Source organism: Conger conger, chromosome 1, assembly GCF_963514075.1.
Source record: "Conger conger chromosome 1, fConCon1.1, whole genome shotgun sequence".
Lineage (NCBI taxonomy): Eukaryota > Metazoa > Chordata > Actinopteri > Anguilliformes > Congridae > Conger > Conger conger.
The window spans coordinates 15485745-15511197 of record NC_083760.1 but is presented as its reverse complement, the minus strand read 5'-3'; the positions used below and the strand labels follow the sequence as shown (position 1 = coordinate 15511197).

Below are 25453 nucleotides of genomic sequence, written 5' to 3'. Positions count from 1 at the left end.
CATTTCAACCATTACAAGAGAGCTCCCTCAGTAAAGAGTTTTGCCCAGATTTAATATTTTACTATTGTTTCAGTTTGAAGAAGTCTTATGCTCCATCATACACAGATGCTGAGAAAAGAAATGCTGTCGATAATTGAGCTCATTCCTGTTTGTTTATGACAGGCTGCCTCCTGTTTGAATGTGACTGTTTCTCAAATCTCCATGGAACAGCAAGAGAACATAACAGACAGGAGCCTCTCTGTAGCCGAGTGAGGAGCACAGACTAATTGAGATGACGCAGACTAAAATAGAGTCATCAAATACATTGTGTATTTGATGAATGTCCTCTACAGAGTAGAGTACTACCACTAAGTATTCAGACCCCTTCACTTTTTGCATACTTTATTGTGCTGCAGATTTAATCTTAACCCCTTCAGTATCACCCCTTGTCTTGACACAAGCTTAAAAATTACATACCCAAAATAAAATGGTTACTATTCTTGAACCCTTTTGAGTACAGGTATAATCCTGGTGTTGTCTGAAAGGTAAGTCTTTGGGGTTTGTTTTCCAAGAGTCAGGATTACTCTTACAGAAGTTACAGAAGCTCCAACAGAGTGGGAGTGGAAAAAAACATTTCTCACTGAAAAGATTTAGAAGCATACTGAATAATAATGAAATATTTTGAGAATATATATATAAAATGGGGGCGGCACGGATGGTGCAGTGGGTAGCACTGCCGCCTCAGCAGCAAGGAGGTCCTGGGTTTGAATCCCCATCGGCCGGGGCCTCTCTGTGCCGAGCTTGCATGTCCTCCCCGCGTTTGTGTGGGTTTCCTCCGGGTACTCCGGCTTCCTCCCACAGTCCAAAGACATGCAGGTTAGGCTGATTGGAGAGTCTAAATTGCCCGTAGGTATGAGTGTGTGAGTGAATGGCCGAACTCCCACCTCCGGAGGAACTTCTCACGCATCCTGAGGGAAGCTGGGGACATGGAGTCCGAGTGGGCCATATTCAAAGCCTCCATTGCAGAGGTGGCAAGCAGGAGCTGTGGCCAGAAGGTCATCGGTGCCTGTCGGGGCGGCAACCCAAGAACCCGCTGGTGGAGACCAGCGGTGAGGGAGGCCGTCAAGCTGAAGAAGGAGGCCTTTCGGGCTTGGCTGGCCCAGGGGTCCCCTGAAGCAGCAGACAGGTACCGGGTGGCCAGAAGGGCTGCGGCTTCAGCAGTTGCTGAAGCAAAAACCCGGGTATGGGAGGAGTTCGGGAAGGCTATGGAGAAGGACTTTCGGTTGGCCTCGAGGAAGTTCTGGCAAACCATCCGACGACTCAGAAAGGGAAAGCAGGGCTTGTCTCAGGCTGTTTTCAGCAGGGGAGGAGAACTGCTGACCCGGACTGGGTATATTGTCGGGCGGTGGAAAGAGCACTTTGAGGAGCTCCTGAACCCGAACAACACGTCCTCTGTGGAAGAGGCAGAGCCTGAAGACTCGGGGGAATCTACACCTATATCCCTGGCAGAAGTTGCTGAGGTAGTCAAAAAGCTCCTCAGTGGCAAGTCACCGGGTCTGGATGAGATTCGCCCTGAGATGATGAAGGCTCTGGACATTTTTGGGCTGTCTTGGCTGACACGCCTCTTCAGTGTCGCGTGGAGGTCAGGGACAGTACCTGCAGAGTGGCAGACCCAGTGGTCCCCATTTTCAACAAGAGGGACCGGAGGGTGTGCTCCAATTATCGGGGTATCACACTCCTCAGCCTCCCTGGGAAAGCTTACTCTAGGGTGCTGGAAAGGAGGCTCCGACCGATGGTCAAACCTCAGATTCAGGAGGAGCAATGTGGCTTCCGTCCTGGTTGTGGAACAGTGGACCAGCTCTTTACCTTGGCAGGGTTGCTGGCGGGGTCATGGGAGTTTGCCCATCCAGTCCACATGTGCTTTGTGGACTTGGAGAAGGCTTTCGACCATGTCCCCCGGGGAACCCTGTGGGGTGTACTGCGGGAGTATAGGGTACCGGGGCCGTTGTTACGAGCCATCCGGTATAACCAAAGTGAGAGCTGTGTCCGCATTCTCGGCACAAAGTCAAGCACGTTTCCTGTGGGTGTTTGACTCCGCCAAGGTTGCCCCTTGTCACCGGTCCTGTTTGTGGTATTCATGGACAGGATCTCAAGGCGCAGCCAAGGTGAGGAGAGTGTCCGGTTTGGTGACCTCAGAATCGCATCTCTGCTTTTTGCAGATGATGTGGTTCTGCTGGCTTCATCGGACCGTGACCTTCAGCACTCACTGGAGCGGTTTGCAGCCGAGTGTGAAGCGGCCGGGATGAGAGTCAGCACCTCCAAGTCCGAGGCCATGGTTCTCTGCCGGAAAATGGTGGATTGCTCCCTCCGGAATGAGTCTTTGCCCCAAGTGAAGAAGTTCAAGTATATCTTGTTCACGAGTGAGGGAAGAAGGGAGCGTGAGATCGACAGGCGGATCGGTGCAGCATCAGCAGTAATGCAGGCGTTGCACCGGACCGTCGTGGTGAAGAGGGTAGTGACCGAAAGAACGAGATTGCGTATACAAGCGGCCGAAATGAGCTTCCTCCGTAGGGTGGCCGGGCTCAGCCTTAGAGATAGGGTGAGGAGCTTGGACATCCGGAGGGAGCTCGGAGTAGAGCCGCTGCTCCTTCGCGTCGAAAGGAGCCAATTGAGGTGGTTCGGGCATCTGATCAGGATGCCTCCCAGGCGCCTCCCTTTGGACGTTTTCTGGGCTCGTCCAACTGGGCGGAGACCCCGAGGGAGACCCAGAGCCTGCTGGAGAGATTATATATCTCTCCTGGCCTGGGAACGCCTCGGGATCCCCCAGGAGGAGCTAAAATGCGTCCAGGGACGCCTGGAATACCCGGCTTTGCCTACTGCCACCGCGACCCGACTCCGGATAAGCGGGTGATGATGGATGGATGGATGGATGGATGTTCATGTCAGTCAATTCTGAAGCAGACCATTCAAACAGCTTTGGTTTGTTCTGTATTTGTTCGTGCTGCTGTTCACTTGTAGCACAGGGGCAAGGGTATTTCTGTTAAATATTGGCTGTATCTGTGAAAAAGGTTTGGTAATGGAATGATTAGTCTACTCTCTTTATCTGCAGTTGCTAAAGCAGAAAAAAAAGTTATTTCAGGTCTCTCTATCAATATGTGCTTTGCTAATGGATGGTTTCAAAGTGAGCATAGAGGACAGAACAAGAAGAGGGCACCTTTGGCCTTTATGTGCTATTACTAAAAGCATATGAAATAAGTCTCTCACCATATGATGGGTGCTATGTGATTCAGAGGAAGGTTAGTCTGACACCAGTGAAAGGAGGGAAACAGTTGGGCTCCAGAATTCTCTTTTGCTTACATGGTTGAGTGTTTGCCAAGTGTGCTTATTCTGATTTCTGAAACAGTCTAAGATATCCACTTTATTCGGTAGACCTATACTCCAGCTTGTTATTGCAAATATTTAATCCGCCAATCTTGTGGCAGCAACTAAACGCATAAAAGCATGCAGATGTGGTCAAGAGGTTCAGCTGTTTTTCAGACCAAATGTCAGAATTTGGAAGAAATGTGTTCTATGTGATTTTTACTGTGGAATGATTGTTGGTGCCAGACAGGGTGGTTAGAGTATCTCAGAAACTGCTGATATCCTGGGATTTCCATGCACAACAATCTCTAGAGTTTGCAGAGAATGGTGTGAAAAACTAAAAACATCCAGTGAACAGAAGTTCTGCGGGACAAAACGCTTTGTTAATGGAGAGGTCAAGGGAAAAGGGCCAGAGTGGTCGAAGCTGACAGGAAGGTGACAATAATGCAAATAACTATGCACTACAACAGTGGTATGCAGAAGAGCACCTCTGAACACACAACACGTCAAACCTCCAAGTGGTTAGGCTACACCAGCAGAAGTCTAATAAATACCTAATAAAGTGATCACAGGGGCGACATGGCTCAGGCAGTAAGAGCAGTCGTTTGGCAGTCGGAGAGTTGCCGGTTCAATCCCCCGCCTGGGCTGTGTCAAAGTGTCCCTGAGCAAGACACCTAACCCCCAAATGCTCCTGACGAGCTGGTCGGCGCCTTGCATGGCAGCCAAACGCCGTTGCTGTGTGAGTGTGTGAGTGTGTGTATGAATGGGTGAATGAGAAGCATCAATTGTACAGCGCTTTGGATAAAGGCGCTATAAAAATGCCAACCATTTACTTTGTATCTGTTTTGGCAAGTTTTATTCTTGGTTTTGTCATAATCAACGGATTATTGTACTTATTCCAAACCAAAAATGTCCATGCCGTATTTACTTCTAACCCTTGTGTATGTCAAAAATGACCACCACTATGTTTAACAGCAGAGAAAACCCTCTAAATGATATTTTGATGACAAAATTGTGATGATTGACAGGTTATTTCTTCATGCAAAATAGATTTGGGGTTTAAAATTAAATTAAGCTGCTTTATTTTGGGGGTTTAGTGAAGGCGGGTCATTTTTAACCATTAGGACAAGGGGCGTATACAGAATGTCAAGACTACACAAGGGTTAATGCCTAAAAAGCAGTCAGCCAGTGCATATCATATTTTATTTCGTAACCTAGGATTGTTGTGTTTTTTTGTTATACTGCGGAGACTTCTGGTTCTCAAGCCTACATTAAAATGATCAACAATGAAAACAGAGTTGCATTTGAAAGCCACATACATTTAGCTAAATATCGCCTGTTTGGTCACCAGTAGTAGTAGCCTGCCAGCTGAAAAATGCAGAAAGAGCAGTGAGAACACACCCCACTGGAGTGTAATTCCTTACAAACACGCCTATATGAACTGTTATCATAAGGACTCTTCGAATGGAAATAAATTGGGAATAAGTTGCCATGGAATTTACCTTATGCACAAGCCAGTGCTTTCCCGTTATGTGATTTAAACCAGTGCGCCGTGGGCCTCAACATATTTGCGCTTGTGTTTGTGCTTTGTAGATCTCAAAGCCTGACCAGATAATACCCAGATGTGTTTCTGTTTGAGGCTTATTTTTGGACTTAATTTAGCTAAATTACATGCTCTGTTGTGTCAGTAATGATGCCATGGATGGCGCTTATAATCTGTCCAGTTATAATGAATCTTTTCTCTATGATTAAAAAAACAACTCCCTGACTAAGCAGCCCCATGTTCTTGAAGAGAACATTTTTGGATGGAACAGCTTGTTTACCATTGTTAAGCATCTGCGTAACTGGCACTGCAGTAAGAGAGTGTGCAAATTAAGGCAAATTAATTTTCTGAGAAAATGAGCAAGTGATAAAGACATGAGTGAGATACACAGAAGAAGAGAAGAGGGCAATATATCTTCTTTCTATCATCTTTTGAACTCTCCAGCAGTGTGTTTCTGGTTAATGGTAAATTAACTAAACTTTGAGGTTCAATTCCCTGGCTAGACACTGCTGCTATGCCCTTCAGTAAAAACATGACGCTGAACTGCTTCAGTAAGCATCTAGTGGCATAAATAGACTGTATATGAAACAAACCCTTTACACTGCTCTAGGTAAGAGTATCTGCTGGAATGAAAACCCATCATTCCCTGAAACCAGTAATTTCTTTTTACAGAAATTCAAAAGCAGCCCTTCCAGTAATATCTGCAAGTCTTGGGTTACACGTCGCTATGAGCTTAAATAAAAATAAGTACAGTATTAACAAGAATAACAGAACTGATGTAGCTTATCAGAGTTACTATAAAATTAGTATAATATCTTATCAATCTTGTCTGCAGAACAAATATATGTTTACTATAAAACCAGAGATGCTGTTGTTAAGGGCTAGGCCAAATGGAATCATTTTTTGTGGATAAAGAGCGAATAAACTCCTCTTTGCTCTTCCCATTATCAGTATAACTGAAAAGGCTGTTTGAAGTGGCTCACTTGAGAGACTAAGAATGGCTCCCTTAACTGCCGTCTTGCCAATATCAGCAGCTATTCCACGGTGTCCTAGATTCCATGTTAATACAATGAATCATGAAACATGACACAGCTAACATTGCCAACATTGGTAGGTGTCCTCTGAAATTTATCCAAAATTGACAGCGTAAACATAATTGCTTTAGCTACATTTTCTTTATCCTGTTGAGAATCTATTTTCTTTCAGTATTCCTGGGACAGTAGATGAAACTTATGTGCATGTAAACTATGCCAAAATCTCATTGTAATGTGTGATTTATGTAAACACCATCACACTCAAATCTTTCTCTACGCTTGTCAGTTGCCTCCTCCAACTATGAAATTATTACATCTGTGTTATGTAACACCTCACAATCTCAATATTTCAAGAATTATACAAATACCTATTATTTGTGTAAAGTAACATGAATGAAATAATCAAATATAGTGAATCATTAGCGTGGTGCTTTACTATACGATGTGGTATCAAATCCATATGGTGTGGTCACATTACTAGGACTGACTATGGGTGGCAGGCTCTTAGGCACATAATTGGCCTTGGTGTTCAGGGAGGGAGAGCTTCAATGTGTAGATGACTGTCCCTGTCTCGTTGAGTGAGAACACTGGTCGACTAGGGCCTGCGGTTTATCTATAACAGATGTGCATGAGGTGCACTGCGCAACACAATTACCGGAGTACATATTGAAAAGAAGAGGAAGACACGACACAATGTTGACTGCTCTCTTCCATATCTGATGAATATGTCATTGGTCAGATCATCAAATGCATTACACTAATGACTTTTAAAAAAACGTTTGAAAAAACACCAGCTATTTCAAAGCCTGATTTTTGTTTTTGAGAAACAATATCAACACAATACATTTCTAATATTATTAAAATGCAATACATACTATTCTACAACTTGCAGATATTACTGAAAATCTTTGTGAGAAAGGGGAAGACATGATTTAATGTAAAATAGGGTATAATTCACAGTAGCTTACCATATAATAGCTGCTGACTATGCTGTCTCTTCATATAGCGGGTGCATCTTTGCAATACGCTTTCAAAGAGCGGAACATGTTGCTGTGTCTTTCTTTTGAAGTCTCGCATCATGCATTATACAGCACCTGGATCCTACTGTAGTTCTAGACCAAATCCCTTCAACCTTCCCCTCCCACTGCGTAAATAGTTTCCTTCTCTTTTAACATACAGAAAACGGGCACTACAGTAAAGCCCCACAGAGTATAGATGTAGTTCCCAGAATACCAATTCAGAACATCAAGCTGAAGGGTCTTCAAAATGTACTTACAACTGTCAAACATGGTGATGCTAACTAAATAATAAATTGCTTTGCTTGCTACAAGGGCAGGGGTCTGATGATCAGAAACCCTTTGTACTGATGATAGGAACACAGTCCAATTAAAATTGAATGCTGTTTTCTGGGATGCTGACATTTATGTTGTTGATGAACTACTCAGATACTCCAAATGGGTAACAGAGATGTCAGTAAAGATGTGCTTTGGTTTATATAACCTTTTCCTGAGTACTATTCTTAATTATTAAATAAGATGCCTCCACTTTTTGTCTTTTTCCAGAAAAATGAGAGAAATAAAAATGAAAGCACTTTATCACAAATGGTCAGGTTTATTTTACTTACTGCATTTGATCACTTGATAAATGAAGCCGTCGTTCAAGTCAAATTAACTTTCCCTTTGACAGGTACTGTAGAATGGCAAAGAACTGAATATCAGCTCCATGCTTTAGCTAAGAGATGTCTTCATGAGGCAAGATGAAGTGCATAGTATAATGAATGCTGGGACACTTTTAATACAGTTGTCTATCCATTCTAAGCATCAACATTATAAACATCAGCAGATGTTGACTTCAGAGACTGAATTTGGTTTAAGACTTTCACTGCAAAATGTTTTTTATTGCCATAAGATGCACTTTCGTCTAATGTAAGCTTGTAAACAAGGGATTTAAAACTTTTCATGTGGAGGAAATTCAAAGCTATATTCTGATTAAGTATGCACCTCATAAAATCAGTTGTGTTTCATCACATTCCAGTCTGCTTTTAGCACTTAAAACAACACATTTCCTTTAGGAACAATCTGGGTCGACAGATTTCATCATGACAGGTGCTAATTTTCCCACCGCAACTACTATAAATGAGCAGGATGTGCTATTGGAAGGTGCTGGTGGAGAGAGTTCATATCAGTGGCAACTTAACTACACTGACCTGTTCTGCCAGCCTCCTCCATTTTCAATGTATAAAACTAGAAATCTATGTCACAGAGTTAAATGCTATACACAAAAATGAAGGGCAAATATCTCTACCATGTGAATTCATTGTCCATGGCACAGTCCTGCCATTAAAATGGACAAAGCAATTCAATATGTCCATTCTGGCCATTTCTACAGGGCAGTGTTCAGTCTCAAGCACGGACTCATCTGTCCACGCTGGTCTCTACCAGTCTGTTATTCATAATGGCCAGAGCCCCAATTCCCCCAGAGAAGCCATTTTGTCTGGAGCAGGATCCCGATTGCCTGGGGTGACCGTTCGCAGTCTCAGACAGCTGCTTCTGCATGATGGCCAAGGAGACCTTATTGGCGGCCAGGAAGTCCTTCATGGATATCATCTCCCCGGACATCCTGCGGCCGTCCGTGTCGCTCTCGTTGGCGATGTCGGTCTCGATGGAGATGTTGCGGCGGGCGCGGACGTGGCCCGGCATCACCGTGTTCCTGCGGGGACGGAGGCCCTTCCCGGGGCAGCAGGGGCAGCGCAGCAGGAGCTCCAGCTTCTGCAGGGTCCAGTTGAGGAACTGCTTGATGACGATGGAGATGACGTTGAAGAGCGAGTAGATGCAGCACACGCCCATGAGGATGAAGAGGAAGTTGCCCAGCCGGTAGGCGGCCTGGTCCTCGTAGCGCAGGTGCTGGCTGCTCACTAGGTCGCCGAAGCCGATGGTGCTGAAGGCCACGAAGCAGAAGTAGAGCGAGTCCAGGTAGCTCCAGCCCTCCACGGCCGAGTACATGGCCGAGGCGCAGCAGGAGACGATGACGGCCGCCCCGCACAGGATCACCATCACGTAGTACACCGAGGGCTTCCAGCCCGCCAGGCCCTCCCCGCCCTCCGGGTTAGGGTCCCTGCGGCCGTCGTGGGGCAGCACGCCCTTGCGCCTGCGCTGGAGCTCGTAGCAGGACTTCAGCACGAAGGCCAGCACGGTGATGAGGCGCTCCAGAAAGAGGTTGAAGAACAGGATGGTGGCGGCGCAGCCGATGAGCCCGTAGAAGATCAGGAAAATCTTCCCGCCGATAGTAGCGGGCGTGGTCATGCCAAACCCTGCACCGGGACACGATGAAAATGTGTCAGACAGGATATATATGTGACATTTACCATATTGTCCTGTCAATATGCCCTGTCATCTTCCATTTACCCACAGCTAAATGGTTTATTCAGTTTGAATACTTGCACAACATGCACAGTAACACAGACGGATGTATACAATCACTTGTTTCTTAGAATCTATAAATAGATTAATAATAACTAATCTCTGTTTACATGCTGTTGTATTGTTATAGTTATCTCCCACAGAAGACATATTGGCTCAGTTGTGAGAAGTAATTGGATTTCCAGTGGCAACTAATTAGGGTTACTTTATTCCCTATTAAATGTGTCTTCTCAATCTTTCTACCTTCATGGAAGCACACGACTTAAAAAAGGCTGCAGGTGAGCAGGTGCATTGAAAACCCTTCAGTTAATGCGAGCACCTTTGTTTCTTCGGTGAAAGGATGTGGTGTCCGTGCCCTACCACACTCTTGCAAAAAGTGGGCCAGTAGCTCATTAAAACCTGGGAATTAATTTGCCCTAATGAGAACAGGCATCACTTCTGCAGCTACTTACTGTGAACACACTGCCTTCCCCTCCACAATCACTATTCAAAAACTCCCTGTCTTCATGAACAAACCAATAACCAGGTTGCCATTGGTGACGGTGGTTAACATGTATCTTTCCACACTCTTGCTTATTGACAGAAATGCAAATTACTAAGGAAGCTTCATTATTATTTTCCCCTCACAGCTGTGGACCTTCACGATGAAAGCCTTATCTCAATCTAAGCGGAAAGAGCTTTCTCAGAACTGAAGGTTATAATAGCCCTGATTCCCCATGACATAGCCTACACTTGTGCGCTTGTGTGCTTGTGTTCATTTTATTTAATCACCACAGTGAAGGCAAAATGGTAAATCCTCTGTGAATATCTTGACTTAAGGGACATGCCTGTGCTTGTGAGTTCTGTGCTTGTTAAGCATTGCTTACACTCAGGCCAATTTCTAAAGGCCTTTGACTTCTCTAACAGCTTGCTCAGTGGGGTCCTATAAGGAGGCCTGACCTACTTGGCGATTATTTGTATTCTCAGTTGGAGGAATCCTCATACTTTGGATAATTTAGTGTAAAATGCAGCCTCAACTATCACATAATGGAAAGAGCTTTGTTCCGGTACTCTGTACTACAGTTGAACCAAAACTGTTGCTATTAGGTCAATTGTTTGAATAAGCCATACCCCACAATGCTTCCCCCAATACTTCTCTGCATACAATGGAATGTACCTTTTCCTTTTTGCTAAGATATATACATTTTTGAAATGTACAGCCATGCAATGCGGCAGTGAACAGAGTATTCATGAAATGTTATGGCTGACATAGTTTCATTGAATTTATATACATTGATGAATTAGTTTTTCAAATTGATAGTCTATATTGTAGCCCACAAGAGATAAAGAGCAAGTTGACTTGCCAAGGAGGATGGCATGGGAGAATTATGTTTATATTATATTTATTTGGCAGACACGTTTATCCAAAGTGAAGTACAATAAATCCATTACTGAAACAGTCTAACTACAGAACATGGCAGATACCACATGTCAGGTACCATTCACATTAAGCAGCAGTTATCCATAACCATGAACATCAAGTCTAGCTCACAAGGTATACAATATATTGGCAGTAAAGCTATGGCACATCATAAACTAGAAGCAAGACATGATAACAATAATTACAGTCAAGAACTACAACATCAAGATGGAGAAACTAGTGCAAAATGAAAATGGACAAATCGTGATACGAATACAACGTAGAAGGGTTAGAAGATAAGGATACAAGTGAGGCGTGAGTGATACTCGATTTGGGGTAATCCTGTGGAGGAGTAGCGCTTGAGCTAGTCCAGGTACAGTGTGAAGAGATGTGGAAAATGGGCAGTGACTGAGCACTGAATGTGAACGAGGGGAGGGCTGAAACGGAGCCGTAGGCATGAAAGTGAAGGCACAGCGAGGTCACGTTTGCTCATGTTGCTGTGTTAGCCGCAGGAACGAGCGCGCTGCTACAGTCCAGCCAGCTGCTGCCTGCGGAGGAACAGGCACCATGCGCTCCCAGTTAGGGGAGCTGTTGTGATGTGACTGGATTAAATCAGAACCAAACTCAGCCTCCTGTGCAGTAACATCTCAGAGAGCCTGGAGGCTCCTAACCCATGCCGAGAGGGTTAGCTACAAATGTGTATCAGTGTATACCAACCGCCCAGAGAGTTCAATCATTTCAGTAATTCCAGGTGCAAACTGGAAACCATGAAGACTGAGAATCCAGGATGTCAGTCAGCTTAACTTACATTTTTAATTATTCAAATTGCCATCTATAAATAACTGGGATTAATGCCGTTTGAAGATTGAAATGTTCTGCATTCACTCTGTCACACTGAATGTGTACATTATCCTGTTATAGCCGTTCTGCTATTGCTGAAACCCCGTGGAGCTGTGGTTCCCAACCTCGATCTTGGTGACCCCCTGTGTATACTGGTTTTTGTTCCAACCACAGTTGCAATCCTAGAATTTTAACAAGTTGTTCATTTTTCTTAATATGGTGCTTGTCATGTTTAGAGGGATTACTTGCCCTCCAAATCCACATTATGTCAGCAATAGCTAAGCATTCTATGAAGAATAACAGTCTGATGTTCATGTTGTACTTATTATGATATATTTCAGACAATTGTATAAAAGAGGGAACAAATAAATAAATAGGCTCCTAACTGGTGAAAGTGTGGCACATGGCCACTCAAACTAACAATTTTGTAGATAATGAAGAATTCAAAGACAAACGACTGATAATGAGCCATACCTGCATTGTGAACAAACTGAAACATCCGTTGAACAGTTAGCCTATTCATTCACCAAATTTTATCAGTTTAAAAATGTTGTTACTGTTTTTATGTCATTGTTTGCAATATAGCACAATAAGCACAATAGGAACATAGGATTTTATTCTTCATGTCATATGTAGTTATTACTGACATAATATTTTTTAAGAGGTTAATAATTCCTCTAAACATGAAAAACACCTATTAACAGCTTGTTGAAATCCTGGGATTGCATGGAGCATAGAACAAAACCAGCATACAGAGGGGGTCCCTGTGACCATGGTTGGGAACCACTGCTGTAGACTGAACACGGAGCTCGATGGTCAGAGATCATGGCTATATTTAGGACCGTGAAATCGGTTCCTGTGCCATCTTATTTTTCATTCAATGAAATCCGTAATTACTTGATTGGGTCAATCTTCATGGTCAAATTGGTCAAAATGTCCTTATCCACAAGGTTTTGTTTTATCTTCCTTTCTTCACATGGCAGTCTAATACTAGCTTTCAGCCCTCTGTAATTACAGTTGTGTCCCCATAGGATAAAGGATAAAAGGCTATTCAATCATTTGGCATAATTCACTGATCCAAATGACTGACTGGTGATTACACACCTATAACAGCTACATATTGTTTTAAAATGTATGGGAAAAAAATAAAGATTAGTAAATATACAGACTGTTTCAAATAGTACTACTCCTAATAATCATAATAATTAACTGAATTTATATAGTGTCTTTCATCTCCTGGTATCAGAAAATAAGGAAGGTTGAAAGAAACAACGATTTCGTTAGATGTTCATAATCCCGGCATTAAAACGCATTGGAAATATGTTAATGAACAGTGCATATTAACCCTTGACACAATAACTTATTATTTGATATGACAAACAATCAGTAGGCTACACTATTACGATATGGTTCAAATATAATATGTAACACTGATGGAACTGATCTGAAATAGGAATTTATAACGTGAAGCATAATGGAAATCTGAAAGATTTGTCTCCAAGTTGGGACAATTAAAAAATATAGTCGTTCCAGGAGTTTAAATTGAATAAGCTTTCTAAATGTGAATAATAAACAAATCTAAGGGCAAACTTACCAATAGTCGAAACCACTGTACCCACAAAGTAGAATGCACCGGTAAAATCCCAGCGAGGTCTGGTGGTATCAACGCGAATGCCGGCGACGTTCGCCTCCTCGTAGAACCTGAGGAACTTCTCTAAATCATCTCTGCTAAGATTGTACTTGTTACTGAAATGTTCAAACCTCTGCGCCCACTTCTCCTTCGCTTGCTTCTCTTTGGGGTGCTCAAGTGCTGAAAAGACAGCGGCACCGCACAAGAGGTAGAGGATTATCAGCAGCGCCAGCATAAGGAACCTCGCGTTATCTTCATTCACCGGACCAAAACCGCAGCAACAGGCGCTTCGACAAGCCATTATGTTGTCACCGTTGAACAGGGCTGAAAGTAGCTCCGCATCATTTCAAATTCGAGATGAAACCTTTTGCGAGACCTTCCACAGCTAGATTTAGAGTCAGAGAGAATGAACAACTGAGCTTTTGTTTCATTTTAACCTCCACAAAATTCCAACCGTGCTCAAGGCTTCCCTCATGTTAGAAGTGAAGCGTGAAAATGTGAAGCGAAAAAAAAACAAATCAGAGAGAAGTCTAACGTTAGCTATGTGACAGGAATACATGCAACTTCATTCGGTTACAGTAGCTAAATGTAAAATTGTCTATTTTCTACTGTCCTCATCTGTCCGAATTTAAATGAAGAAAATGAGAGAAGTAAAACAGGCAAGAGCTTAAGTTAACTTTACTGACATTCTTATTCGAAAAATGTTGGTAACGTTAGCTAAGTAGCAGGCTATAATGCTAACCTCATTCACACGCTAACTCTTAACTCGTATCAACATGCACTAAATAACTGGACCATTAGCTAGAGCTAAAGTTAACTAAAATAGCCCGTAACTGAAGGTATGGATGTCTAGATCCATGTGTTATAAATCTTGTGTCAAGATATAAGTTTGCAGGAAAACGCAATAACTAGCTTAATGAAAATAAACTGATATTACATTTCGTAGCTATTTAAAAAAAATCACAACTGGAAGCTATACCTGTAGTTACCGTTATGCGAGGCATCGCTTATCTAACGTTAGAATAGTGCTGACAAGCAGCGAACAAGTTCACATTTGAAAACCTTAAAACATTAACATTAGTTAGCGTGCGAATATTAATACAATCGGTCTCAGAAGTATTTTGTCCGTTAGCTAACTTAGCTACAATACTGATAAAATACAGTGAGGCTGTACTAGTTACCTGTGGATATTAAGAAAAGCATTCCCTGAATGTAGCGTTAGCCAGCAAGCTACATGTTAGCATGTTTTCCATCATCTCTAACCTATTGACAGTCGCCTCTCATCAACGCGATTGCATTGTATTCGGCAGTACTAGAGGCACCATCTATTAGCTAGCTAAATATAACGCTAAAGAAATCAACAGCTGAGATAATTGTTTGCATTTCCAAAGGCGATCCAACTATTCAACCTACTTCTACTTCTGTAGACAGTCTCTACATCAATTTATCCCAGGTTACTCAACTCATCTGCAAGCAAATATGCTTCTTTTCTGTTCATTAAAATGCACTTTAACTTAGTAATTTTGTCACGTTGATATTCACGCGACATGCGTCTTATCTCTTTGGCTGTCTTGGTCTCTTTGGCTGACTTTGGGAAGCAACGGTGAAAAAACTAACCCGCACCGTTATTTCAGTTTGAATGATTAGGCTACCGAACGGGTAGAACCGAAGATACGAGTGGTCAACAATTTAAAGACAAACTGCAACATTGTTGTCGGTCAGGTACAGCCAGTATATAAACTATATCATCGACTTTATTCTTAAGCAGTAAACATGACAAGGCAAAGACACTAAAAATACTATCTTGATATCGTACACATAGGCTACCGAAGCGTTTAAGGATATTATCCTGAACAAATATTTATGTTCCTTATTTAACTTTACACTTGTCAAAAGTGTTGGCTCCACATTACATTATAATCTACAGTATTTAAAGTGCAAAACCGGCAGTGCTTTCTTAACCCTCCTTATGTGTTAGAAAACTGCACGCACCTTTTGTGTTAGCGGGTCAAATTTGACAAAAAAAAAAACCACACACACACACACACACACACACACACACACACACACACACACACACACACACACACACACACACACACACACAAATTAACATCCAATATAGTTTTTACCTCATACCATAACTGACTTATTATGCATTCATCACCATACAATCACTTTTTTATGGCTCCTAAACCATTTACCTTAAAATATACTACTCGGATACATACATTCAGTCATTATATTTCCTATAGTGAAGACAGGGGGAAATTATGTTTGCTGATTATTAAGGAATATTAGAATACACTTTACCATTGAAGAAGATGTGTCTATTTCTCATTGTGTGTGTGTGTGACTGTGCGTGTGTTCGAGCATTTGCGTGTGCACGCTATGTCTCCTCTTTCCTCCATCATTGTCATGATCAAGATATGATCAATAACCTCACAGGTAGTGAATCTCTTGCACATGTTGCAAGAATGAAATTGACCAGAACTCAAACAAGCCTTATTGAAAGATCCCAATGATGCAAAAAATCTATGTAATGTTATTTATGCCACGCCCCCAGTAGATGATACAGTGCTATAGGGCAGTGGATAGGGAAGGTGGCTACCAGAACCAGGACGGTTAGTGGTTCAAGCCCTGATGTAGCCACAATAACATCAGTGCAGCTGCCCGGCTCCTAACCCCAACATTGCTCCAGGGGGGATTGGCCCCTGCTTAGTCTAATCAACTGTAAGTTGCTTTGGATAAAAAGCATCAGATAAATAATTGTAATGTACTTGTGGGTGAGAAGAAATAATTTCTGTCATGCTGTATGTGGGCATAATATTATGAAGAGGAACAGCTGTGATGACAGAGCAAGGGGTATTCATTTTGAGTGTGTGTGGGAAAGATAGAGAACAATAGATTGATAGATAAGAGTGAGAGAAATCGAGAAAGAAAGAGAGTGTGTGCGTGTGTTCAAGTTCCCTTTTAGTGTGTGTGTTCACATTCAAGTTAATTTTAAGTGTGTGTGTGTGTGTGTGTGTGTGTGTGTGTTTGTGTGTCAGTGTCCATATTCTGCAAGAAAATAATTGTTCCTGGGGAATAAGGGAAGGGGTGGGGTGTCTAGACCCAAAGATTAATCTTTTTGAGTCAAATTTGATAAACAGAACTACCCACAACTTTTCAGTGCTGCATGTCATACTATCAACAGCAAACTTCATGCTCACAACTCAAATACAAAACCAGCAATTACAACACACACTCGCAAGACCGCTTGGCACTGGAGATCCCTCAAGTCAGTACAGAGCTGGGAAAAACCTCATTTAGTTTTAATGCACCTCACATTTGGAAAACCATCAAGGCTCACTAGGGCTCCAACACCTTGTTTGGATATTTTTATAGATGAATGGAATTGTTTTTAGATGTTTCTGTGTATTTGGCTTGCTTGTATATTTATGTATATATCAATTTATATGTATATACAGTACTGTGCAAAAGAATGTTTTTCAAAAATAGAAATATTAATAGTTTATTTTTTATCAATCAACAAAATGCATGAACAGAAGAAGTGAATGAACAGAAGAAAAATCTAAATTAAATCAATATTTGGTGTGACCACCCTTTGCCTTCAAAACAGCATTAATTCTCCTAGGTATACTTGCACACTGTTTTTGAAGGAACTCGGCAGGTAGGTTGTTCCAAACATCTTGGAGAACTAGCCACAGTTCTTCTGTGGATTTAGGCAGCCTCAAATGCTTCTGTCTCTTCATGTAATCCCAGACAGACTTGATGATGTTGAGATCAGGGCTCTGTGGGGGCCATACCATCCCTTCCAGGACTCCTTGTTCTTCTTTACACTGAAGATAGTTCTTAATGACATGGGCTGTATGTTTGGGGTCGTTGTCCTGCTGCAGAATAAATTTGGGGCCAATCAGATGCCTCCCTGATGGTATTGCATGATGGATAAGTATCTGCCTGTACTTCTCAGCATTGAGGAGACAATTAATTCTGACCAAATCCCCAACTCCATTTGTATAAATGCAGCCCCAAACTTGCAAGGAACCTCCACCATGCTTCACTGTTGCCTGCAAACACTCATTCACCCTTCTGCTCCAGCCAAATATTTCACATTTTGACTCATCAGTCCAGAGAACCTGCTGCCCTTTTTCTGCACCCCATTTCCTGTGTTTTTGTGAATAGTTGAGTCGATTGTCCTTGTTTTCACGTCGGAAGTATGGCTTTTTGGTCGCAATTCTTCCATGAAGACCACTTCTGACCAGACATCTCCATACAGTAGATGGGTGTACCTGGGTCCCACTGGTTTCAGCCAATTCTGAGCTGATGGCACTGCTGGACATCTTCCGAGTTTCTTTGGCCGAGCACTGTGTCTACAGTCTTCAATGTTGCCCGTTTCCTTGTGCTTCTTCAACAGAGCTTGGACAGCACATCTGGAAACCCCTGTCTGTCTTGAAATTTCTGCCTGGGAGAGACCTTGCTGATGCAGTATAACTACCTTGTGTCTTGTTGCTGTGCTCAGTCTTGCCATAGTGTATGACTTCTGACATTAAACTGTCTTCAGCAACCTCACCTTGGAAGCAGAGTTTGGCTCTCTCACCCAGTTTTAACCCTCCTACACAGCTGTTTCTGTTTCAGTTAATGATTGTGTTTCAACCTACATATGAACTTAATGATCATTAGCTCCTGTTTGGTATAATTGGTTCATCACACACCTGACTATATGCCTACAAAATCCCTGACTTTGTGCAAGTGTACCAAATATTGATTAGATTTAGATTTTTCTTCGGTTCACTCACTTTGCATTTTGTTCATTGATAAAAAATAAACTATTAACATTTCTGTTTTTGAAAGCATTCTTATTTTACAGCATTTTTTCACACCTGCCTAAAACTTCTGCACAGTACTGTATATATACAATTTATGAACTTTATTTACTAATTTTTATTGCTTTTATCTTTCATGTCCTTGCTCCTATTGTATCTGTATTGGTATTGACACAGTACAGTGTCTCATCTGTTGGTTCATCTGAAAATGAGACTTGTCTCAGTGTGATCCCCCTGTATAAATAAAGTAAATAAAATAAATAAACAGCCAATATTCTCTGCCTTTACTTAACTTGAAAATGGGTCAGATTTGACCCTAACACAATTGCAGGGTTAAAGATTGGATTTTCAGTTCAGAGGTCTTTGTTACATAATATTGCTAAGAAGCTTAGTTTATTTCAATACACAATTTAAAACGTTTAATTTTCATGTGATGTTATCATTTATAAATGATCAACATGTGTTACATTATCTCGCTGTTGCAGTCCTTCATCCTTAAATTTGTAAAGGTATTAGTGGCATGAAAATCTGGTTCCTTTGTGCCCTGTGCAATTTATACCGACTGAGATAAGTAATCAAGTCATTAAAATGTTGGAGACTTGGGAGTTCCACTAACAAAAAGGTGAAATGTGAGAAACACAGGGATATAAAGAACCGATGAATATGACGTGAAACTCCACCCTTCATTTACACTACAGCGATGCACAGCATGATCCCAACATTTGGTTTACATTCCCACGTTACAGAACAAGAATAGCATCAATGCATCTTCAAAGAGGGGATCGATGTTGAATGACCTTTCAGCTAAGGGTCGGAGTATTTCTGTGTTTAATCAGTAACAGTCTGGACTGGTTTCAGCAAATGTCACCAGTTTTGTGAGGGAGACAAATACATTATTTATATCATTTCACTGCATGTTTAATCTTAAATCTTTTTAGTATTTGCACCCATTACAATTATAACCTGTAAACAATGTATATTAGAAAGTATTTATTTTTTTAAAACCTCTACTCTACTCGAGGGAAATATTCCAAGAAAAAAACGTTTATAGATATAATCAAAGTTTTTGAGAGAAAATTGTCATTTAGAGCAACCCACGAGTCCAATGACGACCTTTCTCATGTGGATGTCATAAAACACTTGATGAAGAGACACACATATAGACGCAGACAGGCACACACACACAATGAACCCCGCTTTCATCCTAACAACTCTAGTCACACTAGACACATACATGCATACGTTCCTGAGTTTTGATAATAAATTACTTGTGTTCACAGATCAATTTCATTATGGGTGCAAAAGCTTTTGTGAGGCCCCAAACAATATGGGCTGGTAGATGATTTCACCTCAGTCATTCATCTCACATCTGACACCAGGCATGAGCTTTAGATGAATTGTTCATATCAAGAGAAATGCATTGCTCTCGGTAATTTTGCTGCCATTCACTTGGCTTTTGGGACACTCCACAGAAAACAATGTCCACTTCTATTATCACTCTTTTATATATTTTTATCAGAATTATTTTTTAACAAACCGCATCTGTTGCACAACTAGGCTTGACCCTTTTATTTGCATGACTGAGTGAAAAATTGCAAGCGTGTGCTTGTTCAATTGTCAAAAAAGAAAAATATATAAAATTGGCACTCAAACAACATATAAAGCTCTATAAAAAAACAGCTTTTCTCAAAAGCTCTACTCAAGTGAAGTGTGTGTCATTCTCAGTACTGCAGGTACTGTCAGGCTGTCGCAATATATACGGTAACTTAGCTTTGAAAGTGGACTTGTATAATCCACAGACCTAGAAAGTCTGGTTATGTAGTCCCTAATGTATTCTGCAGAGACTGTCCCTTAGCATGTGGTAGTGGTATTGGCAATAATTTCACCTACTGCAGTGAAAAAAGGAAGAGAAATTCATTGGTTACATATGAACCAAACTATCTGTATTTTTATTATTTTACTAATATTATGTAGATGAAATGGAAATCACATCAATACACATGACATCATCACATACATGTAAGTAGGAAGAACAAAGTACAGTAGAAGCTTGAAGGCTGATTACAAAAATGCATGTGTTTTAGCTCAGACATTTATCTTTGTAAAAATGCCACTAAATAAAGGACGTTCTACAAATTATTTAAAGCTACAGTCATAGAAAAGTGTAGCTATATCTATACATGAGCACCAGAAGGTATGGCAAAATGTCAATACCACCTCCAGCCAAGTGATGCAGAGGTAGCCATGGCAGTTCATGAAGGCACCCACACATTCCCATGCGTGTCAGGAGCTTGAGTGTACGGAATATTCCAGATCCAAGGTTGATCTGGAAAAACAACAACAAAAAACTTAATAATGCACATTTAAACAATCTAAAGCATAAAAATGAAACATGCAAGTACAACACATTAGGGAATGTATGATGTGAATGAAGTACAATAATTATTTTTGTCTTCCACTTCCACTTATTTTTGTCCTCTGCAAACTTATGACCTAAGGTTGTTCTAAAACCATTCACCCAATAACATCTGGTAGACTTGTTTTTATGTTATGGTCTGGTTGATGAACATTTTTGCCACGACACGTCAGAAATATGGACGTATGTGAACACAAAGAACACTGAACATTTCCAGGGCTTATTCTGTGTATGTTGTCACGATTTGGCATTTAAACTATCTTGGCTCAGCCTTGTGGGAAAACGAAAACAAATATTGTCAGACTCAAACTGATATTACTCATATTGAAGGAAGTTTGCCCTGTGATGGGAGCAGCAATGCTTGGTTGCTATGGGTCTCGGGTGCTATTGTGGTCTCATATTTGCTTGGCAATTCTGCAGCTTTGGCAGGAGTCCTACCAGCTTTAATTATAGTACGGTTCTATGATTAGCATCTCTCTCCACATCTGTGATACCAGCATCCTCAAAAACACCCAAAGCAATGACTTGCTAAACTGTATGAGTATCATTCCAATGCTTTCTTGCTGGTTGTGCATTTTATTTAAAAAAATAAATTCAGTAGACTGGAACTGTCAACTGCAAGAGAGTGTAACACAAAAGAAAGGTACTATGTCTACTGCTATAACCGCAACAAGAAAGCGAAATACATTTGGATTCGGCACAACATTTTCGTCTGTTCCAGCAGCAGCGCTGAGTGGAGTCTGAAGGAGGTTGGGCAGCACTGAAGTACCACTACAGACCTGTTTTATTCAGAGGTTTTCACCCATTCTTTTTAAACAAGGGATAATTTTTTCAGGAATTTTTATTGGTGGATGTTCTTCACTATCTTTCAATGACACCAGCCAGCCAGTGAGAAAATCCTCCCGTGTGGCAAAACCTCCATTATACACAATTCACAATACATTCAAAAGACCACATCATTACATCACTCTGTCAGCAAAAGCACGAATGCACAGGTGTTGGTGCTACTGATTAAAGAGAACTGCCTACGAATGCGCTCTAGAAGCAGGGCTAAAACCCTGTCGAGCTCCTGCAACACCGCGGCGAATGACGTCTGTCCTTAGCTGAGCTCATTTCAAAGTCAATTGAGGCACTTGAGGAAAGCGCGGCACTCTGATCAAAATTGCGCCGCTTGCCACCAGCTGGGCCTTGCATTCGGCGAGGGGAAAAAAAACCGTCTCTAGGATCAAATTTGCCACTACAGAAGACCTCGAGTGTTCCCATCAGCTTAAGACACACCCCTCGGCCGGACCGCTGTCATCAAGCCTCACAGGTGCTCATTTACAGTCTCCTCCTGATTGAACGCTCCTTCTGAACGAGTCCCTGTCTGAGCGACGGATTATTCAGCATGAGGCTGAGCTGCTGCCTCGTTAGGGTATATATCACAGGTACATATGAAATATACATATCCCCGCATACATACATACATACCTACATACATACATACATACATATCAAAGGTATATCCCTGCCATCCTGGACACTACTGAGACTCAGTCAGATTTGAAACTTGCTTCAAAGTTTTTAAGATCCCATCTAAAGTCACACCACAGTGTTACTCTTCAATGTTAGTTTTCTGCATTAAAGAGCAGCCTGGGCAAGATTTTAAATTTGCTTAATAATAATAATAATAATAATAATAATAATAAGAATAATAATAAATAAAACAATACAACTAAATAGATACAATATGTGCATGCTAGTCTTAAAATGTAACATAGAATGTAATACAAAAGCCACACAAATAATTATTTAGCAGGATCAGGCCGCTCACAAAACAAAAGGCACTGAAATTTGTCCAGCTTCAAGCAGGACAATTCTGTCAAAACGCCATGGCTTCATTAGGATTCATCCTAGTGACCATATTCAGGAGACCACAATTACATGCTGTTTAACTCATCACCAGTCATCTTTAAATAATGTGCAATCTGAAACATAGCATGGTCTGCCCTCTTCATCATTTCTGCTCCAACAAACCAATCCCTTCCATCTTTCCTTTTAGCTCTGGCTAGTGTGCAATTAATGTGTAGTGTCCAATCATCTTCCAGAGTGCAAAAGAAGAGCTTCTGAACAAGGTTTTAGTGATTTAGATTGCATCATTGTCCCTGAGCAAATTTAGCTAATGCTCATCACAATGTACCAAAGGATTATGATTGAAAACTCTACGACAACGCTGTGACATTGTCTACATTTTCAATATATGTAAAAAATAATAATAAAAAAAACCAAATACCAAAACCAATACCATTACACCCAAACTTCAGGAAACTGTTGTATGCTTTAAGATGGTCTGCCTTAGGATTAAGAAAGCCAGGGGCTGTCCAACTAGCTTGCAACTTAGTCTAATACACCAGTCCAAAACCAACTGAAACACCTCAGCTTAGGAGAGGGACAATCAAATAGAGACATGGTTCTGCTACCCACACACTTGTGAATCTACTCTACAGTCTGAAGCACGCATAGCTATCATGGCCAAAGCTTAACTACCTTATGAAGGTTCTTACAGATTCTTAAGATTTACCTTATCCAAGACTGCTTTTATTCAGCATAAATGTTTTGTGGACATGACTTCTTACCTTTGCTGCTGTAGCGCTGGGGTGGTAGGTCAATGGGCACAGGGAAGGAAGAGGAGGAGCTGGTGGCAGGAAATGGGTTCTTCTGAATGGTAAACTTGGTCATATTCTGCAAGATTCAAAATAAAAAAAATCTTCAGAAAAGGAGCTCAATAAGACTTTCCATGGCTCATTCTAAAATGTAATCTAACCCGTACAATGGAGATGAACATGAAATGGCCGAATTTAAGTGGCTATTTCATGATCCATTTAATTCAACAATGTTGAAGAATTAAACTTCTATTATCGGCATACTTTTTAAACCTGTTTGAAATAAAACCGGTAAAGGAAGATATTCTGTGAATATACAAGGAAGCTACACATTTCTTGCATTGGAGATTGCTGGCTAACATTTATACATAGAGCATTATTGACTCTGTATGTTTATGCTAATCATGAAATAAAAATGCAAATAAAATGCCAATGAAGCCCAGAAGACTGGAAATCCACTGAATCACATCTGTGGTATATGCGACAATCAAACACTGGGAAGCAATTACACTTCAGCATGCACCACTACTTCAAAGACTCGTCTTGTCACAAATTGGGACTTGGAAAAATAAATTCTTACAAAATGCAATGCTCTTGTGAACACAGCTCAAGGGGGGGAAGTCACATGCTAATCAAAGTAAATGTTTCCATTCTAAATATGTATATGAATTCATAGCTCAGCTATTTTTGTGAAGCCTATGGAACACTGTAAAACGCAAGTCAAAGCTTACATCGACATCAGTCTTTGACAAATTGCAAACTGGAAATCAATCTTTGATCTTCATAAATATGTCAAAGGTTTTTACATTCTAAAATGCTAATCTTCTCTGGCCATTCAAGGTTTTACAATGAATTTAAGCAAGGCAAAATCATGACATGCCAAGATGATGGACAATGGGGCAGTGCACAAATACTTGGTCCATTCATTTTAATGAAGCGTCTGCCCTATAAGAAAAAAACAAAACAAACTAGGAACAAGAAGGTCCATTAAAGAATAAAAGAACTGACAGCAAGTCCAGACTGCAGCTTCATCCACAAGGTCTGTGTCTGAACAGTCGAAGGCTTAGGCCAATTTGTGTCTACTATGTGGCAGGCTGCGATTCTACACAGTTGGTGGTCAGACAATTAAACCCACATGGCTGCGTTAGATTTAATAAAGTGGAAAGTGTACTTTACTGGGGACTTGCTGAGATTGTACGTCTGTGAGAAAGGAGAAGAAAGTCATCATATTGGGCAAACGTTTCAGCAAACAGTGAAGATGAGATATGTAATATGTGGAGTACACAGTCAGAGGCAGGGAAACAGGGCACACCCTAAGGGAATAGAATCATTCTGGTCGAAAACCAAACTTGTTTTCTGAGACTTCTCCACATCACCGGCTCACCGGGAAAACAAACAGGGCTCAACTGTTGTACACAAAACACTCCACCATGGAGACAAAAGCACAGGTGAAATTAAAATGGATGACCTCCAGCCTTAAAAAACACATTTCACAGCTCTGGGGAGGTATGGAAAGAAGCATGAATGGAAGAGAGGACATTACAGGCAACATGCACTCAATGAGCACTTTATTAGGTATTTACTAGACTTATTAAGTCTTCTTCTGCTGTAGCTTATCACTTAGAGGTTTGATGCACTGTGTGTTCAGATACGTTTCTGTATACCACTGTTGTAATGTCTGGTTATTTGTGTTACTGTCACCTTCCGGGCAGCTTTGACCAGTCTGGCCATTCTCCCCGGACCTCTCTCATTAACAAGGCGTTTCTGCCCGCAGAACTGTCGCTCACTGGATGTTTTTTGTTTTTCGCACCATTCACTGTTGACCGTTGCGTGAAAATCCCAGGAGATCAGCAGTATCTGAGATACTCAAATGCATGTCTGTCACCAACAATCATTCCACAGTCAAAGTCACTTAGATCACATTTTTCCCCATCTGATGGTTGGTGTGAACATTATCTGAAGCTCCTGACCCGTATCCACATGATTGTATACATTGCACTGCAGCCACACAATTGGCTGATTAGATAATTGCTTGAATAAGTAAGTGTACATTAGATGTGTTCCTAATAAAGTGCTCAGTGAATGGAGATGGGATAAAACGTGAACAGAAAAAGGTTTCCCCTGAAGAAGTGGGGTGACACACGGAAGGCATTTTTTGGGGGGCAGAAATAGGCTGACATCCACAGCCCAGCCCAGCCCAGCCCAGCAGGGGAACAGTCCTTTGAACAGTCATGGTCTTTAATCAGTGCATACAGCAATTATGTTCCATATGAGGGCTCCCACTCCTTTCAAAGAACCCTCTAGAAGTTCCAACAAACTATTCAAGGGACAATCTGTTTAGGAAATTGTGCATGCACTAATTTTA

At 41.4% G+C, this 25453-nt stretch overlaps 2 protein-coding genes across 3 annotated transcripts in view; both read right to left on the bottom strand.

Moving 5' to 3' along the window:
- Positions 1 to 7507: 7507 nt before the first annotated feature.
- LOC133141715 (potassium channel subfamily K member 13-like) lies at positions 7508 to 13704 on the bottom strand. The gene is made up of 2 exons (XM_061262372.1): positions 13169 to 13704; positions 7508 to 9226 (listed from the first exon to the last, which is right to left on the bottom strand). Exons 1-2 carry the CDS (start codon positions 13503 to 13505, stop codon positions 8331 to 8333), a joined length of 1233 nt encoding a protein of 410 aa, XP_061118356.1. The 5' UTR covers positions 13506 to 13704; the 3' UTR covers positions 7508 to 8330.
- Positions 13705 to 19951: 6247 nt separating this feature from the next.
- The window catches only part of tdp1 (tyrosyl-DNA phosphodiesterase 1), a 30364-nt gene continuing 24862 nt past the window's right edge, over positions 19952 to 25453 (bottom strand). For both annotated transcript variants that reach the window (XM_061215998.1, XM_061215997.1), the window contains exons 15-16: positions 23062 to 23167; positions 19952 to 20356 (exon numbers count right to left, since the gene is read on the bottom strand). In XM_061215998.1, coding sequence (XP_061071982.1) covers positions 20283 to 20356; positions 23062 to 23167 — 180 coding nt within the window. In that variant the 3' untranslated portion in view covers positions 19952 to 20282. The remainder of the gene's footprint in view (positions 20357 to 23061; positions 23168 to 25453) is intronic.

Coding starts and splice junctions, on each gene's coding strand:
- LOC133141715 (XM_061262372.1), bottom strand. CDS start 13,505: ATGGCTTGTCGAAGCGCCTGTTGCTGCGGTTTTGGTCCGGTGAATGAA. Junction 9,227..13,168: donor TACAGTGGTTTCGACTATTG/GTAAGTTTGCCC, acceptor GTCCCGGTGCAG/GGTTTGGCATGACCACGCCC.